We start from the raw sequence: 13,055 nt of genomic DNA on the forward strand, positions 1-13,055 counted from the left end.
CAGCATCTCTTCTTCTTCTCCTCTTCTCTGCTACTTCGACTACAGTGGTTCAGCTTTCAGGAAGTACCTCAGTTGACCCAAGTCTTTGATTTCAAATTCAGTAGCTAGGACCTCCTTCAGTCTATTGATCTCCTCCTTATCATCCCCAGTAATTACCATATCATCTACATAGACGATAAGAGCAGTAAGTTTCCCATTCCTCTTCTTTATAAATAGAGTATGATCTGCCCCGCTTTGAGTATAACCACCTTTCTTCATGGCTCCACATAGCTTCTCAAACCAGGCACGAGGGGATTGTTTAAGGCCATATAGTGCCTTTCTCAGTCTACACACTTTTCTGCCAAATTCATAACCTGGTGGAGGATCCATGAATACCTCCTCATGTAGATCACCATTTAAAAAAGCATTCTTCACATCCAGCTGATGAAGCTCCCACAAGAAGTTTGCAGCTAATGAGAGTAGGACTCTGATAGTATTGAGTTTTTCTACGGGAGCAAATGTTTCTTTGTAGTCAACTCCTTCCTTTTGAGTAAACCCCTTTGCCACGAGTCTAGCCTAGTATCTTTCAATGGACCCACCCTCCCTATGCTTCACGGTGAAAACCCACTTGCATCCAACAGTACCTTTCCCTTCTGGTAGATCTACTAGTTCCCAAGTCCCTGCTTTCATCAAGGCCTTCATTTCTTCATTCATAGCCTCTTTCCACCTTGGGTCAGACACAGCTTCAGAGTACCTAGTAGGAACATGCACAGAAGATAGAGCAGACACAAAAGAACAATAACTAGGGGACAAGTGTGAGTAAGACACAAAATCCGCAATAGGGTATCTGATAGTACAAGAACGAGTATATTTACGAAGTGCAATTGGAAGATCCAAGTCTGAGGAATTGATAGGATTACCTTGAGTTACAGAGACAGGTTGATCCGAGTCCAATTGGTTGCTTTCATGAGTTGGAGGGCTCTTCTTCCTTCTATTGTAGGTAACTCTGATATCTTTCTACTGCTTGTTGGAGCCTTTAGTAACATTTTCCACATCACTAGTAGTATCTGGGCGAATGGGAGCCTCACTAGATTCACCTGGGATACCACAAATAGGAGGATCAAGAGGAGAAGATGGAAGATCCGAGGCAGAGAGGGGCACAAAGAAATGGGGAATAGAAGAATCAACCGGAGGGTCCTCTTCCATCCTACTAGTCTCCCCCTGAAGAGGATCCGAGGAAGATTAAAAGTAGGATTGAGACTCAAAGAACACCACATCTTTTGTGACATATCTTTTCTTGGTGACTGGATCATAACACTTGTATCCCTTCTGAGTAGGAGAATAACCCAAGAAGATTCCCTTTGTAGCTCGAGGATCCAGTTTTGTCTTCTTTGGATCTTTGACATGTATGAAACATACACACCCAAAGACCCTCGGTGGAAGAGAAAAAACAAGGAGATGAGGGCAAAGAACCGAAAATGGAGTCCTCATTCCCAAGACCTTAGATGGCATTCGGTTTATCAGATATGATGCAGTGAGGATTGCCTGAGACCAATAGTCTTTTGGAACCTTGTGCTGACATAATAAAGCTCGTGCAGCTCCAATAAGTGTCTATTCTTGTGCTCAGCAACCCCATTCTGTTGGAGGGTACTAGCACAAGATGACTGGTGAATCATTCCCGCATCCTCCATAAACAAGTTTAAGGATCTTTCAAAATATTCAATCAGCATTATTTGACCTGAATTGCTTGATTTTCTTGCCAAATTGTGTTTCAATCATTTTGCAAAATGCCATGGTTACCCGCGGCACTTCATCCCGTGTCTTTAATAAGTAGATCCATGTGCATCGAGAATAGTGGTCAATAAAACTGATAAAGTATCGATCGCCATCCACAGAAACAATAGGAGAAGGACCCCAAACATCAGAATGCACTAAGTCAAAAGGTGCTTGAATTTCATTACTAGAAGTTGAGTACATAGTTCTACACTGTTTTGATAATTGAAAGACTTCACAGACTAACTTTTTACTTGACACACCTTGAAACAATTCCAGAAACAACATTTCCAATGACGAGAATTGTAAATGACCTAGTCTAGCATGCCACAGGTGCAGCTTAGATAATGACTCCATATTAGATTGACCACTAGTAGTAGATGTTTGAAGGGCTGAACTGATGTCTGCATCCAGGTAGTAGAGGCCTCCTCGCTCATGACCGCTCCCAATCGTTCTCTTTGTCAAACTGTCCTGAAAAACAAAAGGTTATGCTACAATTCAAGTTCTTGGTAAGTTTTGAAACAGATAAAAGATTTGAAGAGAGATTGGGAACATGTAAGACAGATTTGAGGGAACCATCAGCAACCTTCATCTTGTCTTGACCAGACATTAAATGATAGGAAGAGAATAAGGAAGACATGTGAGTCATGTGGTCAGTTGCACCACAATCAATAATCCAGGAGGCTGGATCAATGGAACTAGTTGCACTAAAGGCTGAAACAATACCTGATCTGGCAAGGGAGGTGGAAGCAAGAGAATTTGTCCTTAGGTGGGCCAGTGCCCGGCTAAGTACCTCTACCTCATCAGCTGTGAAATCCATAGGCCCATGTCCTTGGGAACTGGTAGTCTGTCCCGAAGAAGAGGAAGCAACTGTGGATGAGTGTTTGGAACCTCCATCATTGGGACTTTCTGCTAGGTTCCCACTTGCCGAATGGCCCTTCTGGTGCTTCTTCTCTATCCTCAATGCTGCTGGTTTCAAATGAGGGTAGAGAACCCAACAATTCTCTTTCACATGTTTTTCTCCCCCACAGTGAGTACACCTCAAGTGTCTCTTGTCAGAGAACTTGTTCCCCCTTTGGCTTGTAGAAATGAGAGTTGAATGTTCTATAGACTGCTCTACTAGTTTAGTCTGGGCATCAACTTGCATCTCCTTTCTTCTCATCTCTTCCCAGAATTTGGGACCTTATGTTCTCATATACCAGATCTAGGCCAGCCAAAAATTTGAATGCTCTACCCTCTTCAACTTGTTTGTCGTGTTTCTCCTTATCTCTGGCATTCTCCTAGTCTATGATGAGGTGGTGATCCAGCTCTTCCCACAATCCTTCTAATGTAGCAAAGTATGTAGCAACACTCATGTCTCCCTGCTTCAGGGCAGCAATATCTTGTTAAAGTCTATAGATTCGGGCATTATTCTTTTTCTGCCCATAGGTCTTAGACACCTCCCATATCTTGGCAGCTGGAGAAGTGTTGAACCGTCCTAGCTACCCTGGGAGTCATTGAAGCAAGCAGCCAGGACATGACTGTAGCATTATCTCTTCTCCAAACAGCATATTCAGCACTCCCTATTTTGGGTTCTTTCTTCTGCCCGTCCAAATAGCCTGTAAGATCCGGGGATGTGATAAAGAGCATGGCCGAAACAGACCATTCCCTAAAGTTGTATTCATCAAGTAACACACTTGTTATCTATAGGCTGTGCAAATTAGGGTTCTCCAGATTAGGAGACCTCCCACTAGTCCTAATATCTCTAGAAGAAACTTCCCCAGATATGGAAGACATCTTCTCCGACTTGCAAGAGTACCAAAACTGTCACACAGGTTATGTGAAACCTCTTCAGACTTCCGGACCTTGCAGCACTGTAATCTCAGACCTGAGGGTCTGTTTTAGGGCTGTAATACCCTTCCCACTCTGCTGTACTGCTCCACTCACTGCTGTCGCAAGCTGCCACTTACAGTTGAAGTGCCGAGCCAAAAAAAAAAAAAAACTCTGCTGTGTTTGGCCACTGTGTCGCAACCCTGACCTAGCTGTTGTGGCTTCTACCACACACCAATCACTGCTATCGCAGGTTAACCTTCACCCACGAACTGCTCTAGGACTGCTGAAATCAGTCCTTTCTTCTAGATCTGTTTTACACAGATCTCACTTAGCCGAATGACTACACCTTGCTCTATGTATCTCTTAGGGCATCAGCTACTGGGACTAACTCCCCTTGGGCCCTACAACCAAGGGAAACCCTAGGTATAAGTTCTGCTGTGTTCTACGACCAGACCTAGGGTTTCTTTACAGTACCGAGATAGAGAGAGAAGTGTGAGACAGCTGCTATAACCAGGCGAGAGAGGTGTTCTACGACCAGACCTAGAGCTCTGATACCATGTTTGCCGAACTGAACCTGTTGAGAGAGCTGAGAAGAAGAAGAAGTGGAAGAAGAAGAAGAGAGGAGAGTCTGATTTGTTCGAATGGGCAAAATTCATCAGCCGTTCACTAATATAAGAGCAATACATAATTTACATGAAAGGACCAGGATGCCCCTGATTAGTGATGGGACACCCAGTCTAATAAAGCACAAGATACAACTAGGCCCAGTTACTAAGGCCCATTAACTAGAGACTCTAATACCCAGCCCAGACAAGAGAATAACAACATATCATCCGAACCAACAGTAATGATATCTGGCAATACTTCCTTCAATCTCAAAGATAGAACCTTCGCAAGGATTTTATACAGGCTATTTACCAAACCGATTGGCCTGAAGTCCTTCGGATGGGATGCATCTTTCTTTTTTGGAACCAAAGGTAAAAAAGTGGAATTCACACCCGGGTTAACCACTCCTCTCCTATGAAATTCCTCAAACACCATCAACAGATCACCTTTCAATGTATCCCAGCAATCTTGGTAAAAAAGCCATTGTTAAACCATCTGAACCTGGAGCTTTAATTCTATCCATAGAGAATATAGCCTCCTTAATTTCTTCCAACTCAAACCTTCTTTCCAACCTTCTCCTGTTCTCAACCCCTACATCTGGCCAGTCCAAACCTTCTAACCACACCCCCCTACTCACAGGCCTTCTTAGAATGAATTTAAAATGTCCTACAAAGGCCCTAGCAATCTTATCTTGTTGTGTTAACTCAACTCCATCCACCTCCAATTTGGAAATAAAATTCCTCCTCCTCCCATGAGCCAAAGAATGAAAGAACCTTGTGTTCCTATCTCCCTCTTACAGCCATTTACATCGAGATTTTTGCCTCCAGCTTATTTCCTCCTTGTGTAGGCATTCCTCTAATTGTCTTCTCAAATCTCTTCTTTGTTCCCTGCCTACCTCTCCAAAAGCTCCCCTTTCTTCTTCCTTGAACCTTTTAGTAATGGAGGAATGAAACACATTGTAAAGCAGGAATATTTTCCTGAAACCTTAGGGTGTGAATCCTGTGGCAAATACCTTAGATCAAGGGATTTTTCAGATTTCCTTTTCAGTGTTGCCTGTCAGCCTACTATATTACTTGAGATCAACACAATTCCTATTCTTTGTAATTCTGGGCCCATCTTCTATTTGAAACATGTATACATATCTTCACTTTACTTAAACAGAAGTTTTTTATTACACATTTGAGGGAGGGAAGAATTGGCATGGGTTAGGGGATAGAAAGGGGGTTACCTTGAGCATCGTTGGTAATTCTGGGATGCCTCTGACTGCAAAACATAAAGATAGAATCCAGATAACACAAGATAGCACGGCTGCCACTCTGCCACATAATTACCAATTCCCTACATCACAAAATTAAAAGAATGAGATGAAAAAATCAATTTAGAGACAGACTTAGAAAAAATGCCATACTAGATCAAAGAACACACACCCTCCAAACAAGAATTCTAGCCTCAGTTGAAAGATCTGCAGGGTTCCATGGCACCAGACCCATTTGGAAAGTTTCATTCATAGTCTGATCAGTGTTGTCCACAGTGCAACGGAATAACTTTAACAATTCCTGGACTCTGCAGTATCTAGCCGGTGAAAAGTGAATCCCAAGATTAGGCACTTGAATGGAAACACGTGTTGATGGGTAATGCGGATGAGGGATTTTAATCTTCAAAGAACAGATTGTAGAACAGTCAGAAAAAATTTTGAAATGGTCAAGGCCAATATCCAGTAAAGTATTTGAACTGAACAAGGAATAAAATAAAAAAAGCTACCTGATCAATAATAACTGTCATCCCACACCTATCAACCAGAGCATAGAAGCAGTCAACATCCTCTGAGGTAGGTGATCTCAAAGGTTGACAATCAAAAATTGAAGAGACTCCAATAGAGTTCTTTTGGTCATAAGAACAGTCCATAAAGAACGCAGCAATATCTTTTCCAGTTATGTAAAAACGGGAATATAAGCCCTGCCTTTGTTCATCACATTGACCTTCCTGAAAAGTTCCCAATACGTTTCAATAAAACTCAATGCAATAGGAAGTAGTTAGAACATCCACCTGATGCAACTTACTTTGATGTGCAATGTGAAATGACCAAAGTCCAAAAGAAATTGGCCATTACATTTGGAAGATTCACATGTTTGTATAGGAATTCTCACTTTTGGAGCATCAATATCAATGTCAAGCGTAAATCTGGAATATCAGAAAATGTTGACAATTACAAATAGAAAAACGCACATCTTTTTTTATGAATAGGAAATTTCACATCTTATAAAATCAACAAAATTGCAAGTTAAAATAACAGAAAATGCACCAACATATCCTTAAGATGCAAATTAATATACATAAAGTTAATGATATCAGTGCCTAGAACCATTTAAGACCCATTTTTTTTCCAAATAACAAATACTTTGGCATATACACTACAAAGGAAAGTTGGATATGCCACATACAATAAATGATGACGGAAATCACAGTTTATAAACTCCTGCTACTCTCAACATATGTTAGTACTCTTGGAAATATAGAGCATGTTTTCGCTCAGTCCTAACTGTTTCTTTAATCTATGTCAAAATTGGTATCATAAGACAAGAAGAGTAGTAGAGTTGTTGAAACCTAAAAAGATGGCACTTCACTAGAGAACCAAATTTTGGATTCAATGAGCCACCAACATTTGGTACTGTAGCACATGTTTTCTAAAGATTTTTTGGTGATAAATAAAAAGTAATTTTATTAATAAAAAGAGACAGTACATGAGAGGTGATAAGATATCATCCACTAAGAAAGACAGCACCCAAGAAAAGCACAATCTCCTGAGACAAAACACACAAGAAATAACAACTTTTAACATTCAACCCACAGAAAAATTACCCACAACTTGCTTCTGAAGCATGCAACCCTCATCAAACAAAACAAAAATATCCAACCAGCAGTAAACAAAAACTCAAAACTATCACCAATCTGAGGTAGGGCTTTCAGCATTCATAGGATACTGTAGCTCTATATCCCAATACTCTCCTCTAGGACATGATGGTATTCCAATAGGAAGTGTGGAAAGGTGTGGGTGATATAGGCCTGTTATGGCCAACTAAGCTATTTAATAACATATTGAAAGAAAATAAAATGCCTGATGAATAAAGAAAGAACACTACGGCACCAATATCTAAGGAAAAGGCAATATACAAAGCTCTAACTAGTAACTAGAAGGGATTTTGTTGCTTCACCTGCACTTCCTTCTAAGTTTGATCTACCTATTGCTCTCTGTAAGGTAAGTGCTCTTCCAGAACTCGTAGTATTTCAAATTATATTTCTTATCATCATCTATCCTCTACATACAAGTCTTTGCACGCTTCCATCTCATATGTTTTCATTCCAAGGAATGTGACTAGATGGATGCTCTGTTAAAGAACAATACATGGGACATTGTTTGTTTGCCCAAGAAAAAAAGATTATAGGGTGTAAATGGGTTTTTACTATTGAACACAGACCTAATGGTATGTTGTGAGATATATGGTGAGGTCGGTGGCTAAAGGCTATACTCAGACCAATGAAATTGATTATAGGGAGACCTCTCCCATAGCTATGATGAAATCTATTTGTGTTCCCCTATCACTTGCTTTGCGTTATTCTTGTCCTCTTTACCAGTTAGATGTTAAAAATATTTTTCTTAGTGGAGATCTTCATGAAGAGGTGTGCATGGATATTTGACTTGGTTTTTACAGTGCCTTGCCTAGGAGTGTTTTTAAGATCAAAAAAGTCGTTATTAAACAGAAAAAAAAAATATTAATGATACCAGAAGAGACCAATAAACCCCCCCCGGGTGAATTTGGATGAATTCCACCAGATTGGTTACCACTTTTATGATACCAATTGATTGGTTATAAGTTGTTCTGGTATCACACTCAAACCCATATAATAAATATAACATTTTGAGAACTAAATGAAGAAATAAAGAAAAAGAAATGAAAGAGAAAATGCAACAAATAAATCTAGGAGATAACCTGCTTTGTTCTTCCAACACCATTTGAAACTGCTCCTGAGCTCTACGGGTCACTTCTTCTATCTTCATCTGTTCATTGAAAGATCATATCAACAAAGTACTCAAAAAAAAGTACCATTTAAAACAATACACACTAATAATAATGGCTTGAAGCATATTAGCATTTTACCTGTAAAGCTGTTGCAGTCTCCAATGCAACCGCAGGACTGATTGCACTACTTCTCTTCATAAACTCTAAAAAGCGATTGCAACTTTCCATCAAAACCTATATAGAGCACAAGATGAAAAAAACAATGATGACTTAAGAAAATAATGATGACAAGAAGCCAGAAAGGTTATTGTAGAAAAAAAAATCACATTGACCTAAAGATAATTAAAATAGGAAGCTAACAATAACGTAAGGTTCCCTTAGACTATAGCCAATGAACATGAATGGTTTTCTCCTTCCCAGACAACAAGAACAAAAACGTATGGGTACAACACATAAGAGAACCGGTACAAACACCAACATACCCTATATACATAAACATGAAAATAAATACGAAGAGATGTATCCAACTCATCAAGAACAATCAGAAGAAAATTAAACTCAGACAAGCTAAATTCCATGTTAATTCCCCGTTGTGTAGTCCCTTTAATAAAAATAAAAAGTATTATTTTAAAATAACATTATAATATAATATGTATTTTATATAGTAATTTCATATCAAATTAGCAAATAAAGAAGGCTATAATGTTATATAATAAAATTTTAAGATAGAGAGTAAGGAAAAGAGAAAAAGAAGGAAAAATTGTTTAGAATTGCGAGGGAATCCTTGTTATCCTTCTCTTCTTTCTTTGTTTTCCCTTATCAAAGCACTTAGATATGTTAAATTTCAAAAGTAAAAGCTTAAAACAAGGCATCAGCTATAAGTACAGTATGTATTAGAATGCATCAACATACGAAGTAATAAGACGTAGCTATAGTAATTAAGGTTTTAAAAGGCACCTGCGTTATGAGTTTTGTCTCATAAAAGGGTGTTCTATTGCCTAGGTGGGTACATAGTCACCTAGACAAGTGCCTTTTTTATTAAGTCATGGCATTTAGGCTAGGTGCCCAGCCAACTACGTATGAACTGGAAAGCTTACACCTTCCTGTTTCCCATTCATATAGTTTAAAACATATCTTCTATTTTAGTACCAAAAATTAACAAAGGAAATTTAGCATAATTTGATGATCACCGTAACATGGCAGGGAGCAATTGTTGCTGAAAGTTGCCAGTCTACATTCTCTCCAACTGGTGAGTGCACAAAACTGGCAGCCAAAGCATTCACCTTGTGTTCACTACTGACACTCTGCAATTAAATTCTTTCAAGACTTGCAATATCACTGAATAAATGCAGCAACTGGAACAGAAATACAGCAAGCAGCAAGCAAACCTGTAAAAGTGAACCTTCAGGAGCAGACAAACCATAAAATCTCAATGATACATCACAATGGGTGCTCCTTCGGTAAAGCTTGGTGGTCACATTAAGTTGCTCAAACCAACCACAGACAATCTCTGTCTGATCGATACTGATGATCCGAGTGGCAGCTTGACTAATCGAGACATTTATCAAGAAATGTAACATATTACGTGTATCTTTTCCTGTAAGAGAAGGTAAATCCTCATCAGGTTGGTAACTAAGTAATTTATTTACTGTTTCCCATTCCTCTTTGGTCAATGTATCTTCAATCAGCTTTGGCGCTTCTGAACTACTCCCAGAAGAGATATCACTAGAAGTAGCACTCCTGAAATAAGAAGCAACGAAAATAACCTCTTAATGTAACTAGATGAAGAGCACTATCAATGTTCTCACAGATACATGGAAGATGTATTAACCTCAAGCAATGGAACAAAATTTTCAAATGAACTAAATGTCCTACATACCATCCATAGGAAAACCAACTTCTATTTGATTGATTCCTCTGATTATCTGCTTCCTTTGATTTTACAGATTCAACTTTAGCATGTGCAAGCAACCTGAAGAAAAACATCATCTCATGAAACTGAATATTGAATTAATGAGGATTTGAAGAATCTGCGCTAACACATAACGGAGCAAAAGCTCATCTAATAATGTTTGATTTAGAATTTCAACAATTAGAGCAACAAAGTACAATTTGGTTTCATACCTCCACAAAAGAATTACTTTAGAATCAAGGTCTTTTTCAATTTCTCTGATTTCAGAGCAATCATCATTTGACAACTGTTGCAGTGAACCAGCATATAGTTGAATATAACGCCGACGAAGACGACAAAGATGTTTGATTCTGTCCCATGAGAAACGGTAACTGAAATAGGCCATAGAATATTTAGTAGATTGATATTCAGAAGCTAATTTATACCCTAAATCATCCTTAACAGCCAAATAAACATAAAGAATACAAGAAACAAAGTTAGTTAGAGATCTAGCAATCCATCAGAAAACGATGTTCTCCACAACGATGACCAAGCACATTATTTTCTGAATTTATTGAATGCCTTACTTTTCTGATTTCATTACAAATGTGGATGCCGTACATCATCAACAGAAGACACAATGCCAATGCAGCGCCTGGTTACTTTGGCAGTTTTAATTGGAATCCAATAACCACTTTTTTTGTGAATAATAACTCTTGACAATAAGGCCGACTAGTAATAAGAGAGAAAGAGAAGATAAGAAGAAGAGAGAAGATAGAAGAGAAGAGGAGAGATTGGCGACAATGGAACAGTGCTGGCGGCACCAGCTTCTATTAATATTTATAGGGTGTCTAAAATAAAAAGGAAAAAGACCCTTGTGCCCCTGCTGTAAGTAAAGTACAATAACAGAAAATAAAAAAGGCTTTAAATCAACCAAACAGACCCTAACAAGACAGAAAATAATAAACAAGACATAAAATAAAGTATTTCAACACTCCCCCTCAAGTTGGAGCATAGATGTCAATCATGCCCAACTTGTCACACAAATCATTATGCCGCACATGTTGAAGACCCTTGGTGAAGATGTCTGCAAATTGTTCCTCTGAACTGACATATGGAGTGCGCACTTCTCCACTCACAAGTTTTTTCTCTAATAAAATGCTTGCCCACTTCAATGTGTTTCGTCCTATCATGGAGAACTAGATTAGCAACAATGTTGATAGCAGCTTTATTGTCGCAATAGAGTGACATGGGGTTGTTGACTACAAAACCCAGTTCACCTAACAAGTTTCTTATCCACATGATTTCAGCAACTCCATGAGGCATAGCTTTGTATTCTGCTTGAGAACTGGATCTAATCACCACACTTTGCTTCTTACTCCTCCAAGTTACCTCCTACAAAGGTACAATACCCACTGGTAGACTTTCGGTCATCGATTACCCCTGCCCAATCAGCATCAGTATATACTTCCACCTTTAAATGTCCATGTTTCTGGAACAACAAACCAGATCCTGGAAATTTCTTTAGGTATCTAAGGATTCTCTCTGCGGCCTCAAAGTGAGTTTTCCTAGGGTTGTGCATGAACTGACTAAGGACATCCACTGCATAAGCAATATCAGGTCTCATCATAGACAAATGTAAGAGTCTCACAAGTCTCTGAAACTTCTTCACATCTTTCAAGAACTCCCCTTGATTGTCTCCTAGCTGATGGTTAGGTTCAATTGGTGAGTCAATTGGTTTCACCCCTAGCTTGCCTACATCTTCTAGTAGATCCAGTACATATTTCTGTTGGGAAATAAAGATTCCCTTTTGAGAGCTGGCAACTTCAATTCCAAGGAAATAACGTAAGGGTCCTATATCTTTCACCTCAAATTTAGCGGCTAAGAATTTCTTAAATTTCTGTATTTCGGTCTCCCAGTCTCCTGTGATCACTATGTCATCCACATACACAATTAAAGCTGCAATTTTCCCTTCACCTTTCTTCACAAACAAAGTGTGGTCTGACTAGCATTGTTTGAACCCCATCTGTTGAACTGCTAAGTGGAACTTACTAAACCAGGCCCGAGGTGATTGTTTCAACCTATATAAAGATTTTTTTAACCTGCACACTTTCTACTCATTGCCTTTGGCACAAAAACTTGGAGATTGAGTCATGTACACTTCCTCTTCTAAGTCACCATTCAAGAAAGCATTCTTAATGTCCAACTGGTGAAGTTCCCAATCAAGATTTGTTGCCAATGAGAGAAGAATCCTGATAGAGTTCATCTTGGCTACTGGAGCAAATGTCTCTGCATAGTCTACTCCATATACCTGTATAAAACCTTTTGCCACCAGTCTAGCCTTGTACCTTTCAAACAATTCCATCAGCCTATTGCTTCACTATGAACACCAACTTGCACCCCATTGGTTCCTTCCCTTCAGAAAGATTCACCAACTCCCAAGTGGCATTTTTGTGTAATGCATCAATTTCTTCCTTCATTACATCTGTCCATTCAGGTTTGGATAAAGCTTCCGCCACATTCTTAGGAATAGAGATATTGTTAACAGAAGAGAGGAATGCACGATATGAAGGTGAAATATGGTTATAGGACACAAAGTGGGAGATAGGATGACTAGTGGTACAGTATCTAACACCCTTTCTCTTAGCAATAGGAACATCAAGATCATTAATGATAGGGGAATCAACATTGAGAGGTTCAGGCATATCAATAAGAACAAGTGTACCTAGCTGATGAGGAGGATTTGCCTCTAGAGAATCCGATGATATTGGTTGCATAGTGTCAAGTTCCACGGCTCAAGAACTCTTCTAGGTTTTGTGGCAGCGAAGAAAGACACGGAATGGAGGAAGATCAGGAAGAGGAGGTAGTTGAGTCTGAGCCTAGGTGTATTTCTCCTCAACCCTACTCTCCCCCTAAGGAGAAACCGAGAAGAAAGGTTGATTGTCAAAGAATGATACATCTACGGAGACATAGTA

General features: G+C 39.2%; 1 protein-coding gene across 2 annotated transcripts in view; it reads right to left on the minus strand.

Moving 5' to 3' along the window:
* LOC104604127 (uncharacterized) overlaps positions 1-13,055 on the minus strand; it is a 185,859-nt gene that overhangs the window by 139,648 nt on the left and 33,156 nt on the right. For both annotated transcript variants that reach the window (XM_010268359.3, XM_088898921.1), the window contains 10 exons: positions 10,314-10,472; positions 10,069-10,161; positions 9,578-9,929; positions 9,380-9,493; positions 8,328-8,423; positions 8,160-8,227; positions 6,231-6,351; positions 5,932-6,153; positions 5,598-5,825; positions 5,399-5,508 (listed from right to left, as the gene is read on the minus strand). In XM_010268359.3, the coding sequence (XP_010266661.1) occupies positions 5,399-5,508; positions 5,598-5,825; positions 5,932-6,153; positions 6,231-6,351; positions 8,160-8,227; positions 8,328-8,423; positions 9,380-9,493; positions 9,578-9,929; positions 10,069-10,161; positions 10,314-10,472 (1,563 nt within the window). The remainder of the gene's footprint in view (positions 1-5,398; positions 5,509-5,597; positions 5,826-5,931; positions 6,154-6,230; positions 6,352-8,159; positions 8,228-8,327; positions 8,424-9,379; positions 9,494-9,577; positions 9,930-10,068; positions 10,162-10,313; positions 10,473-13,055) is intronic.

Source organism: Nelumbo nucifera, chromosome 2 (genome assembly GCF_055504915.1).
Source record: "Nelumbo nucifera cultivar China Antique chromosome 2, China Antique-T2T, whole genome shotgun sequence".
NCBI classification, from domain to species: domain Eukaryota; kingdom Viridiplantae; phylum Streptophyta; class Magnoliopsida; order Proteales; family Nelumbonaceae; genus Nelumbo; species Nelumbo nucifera.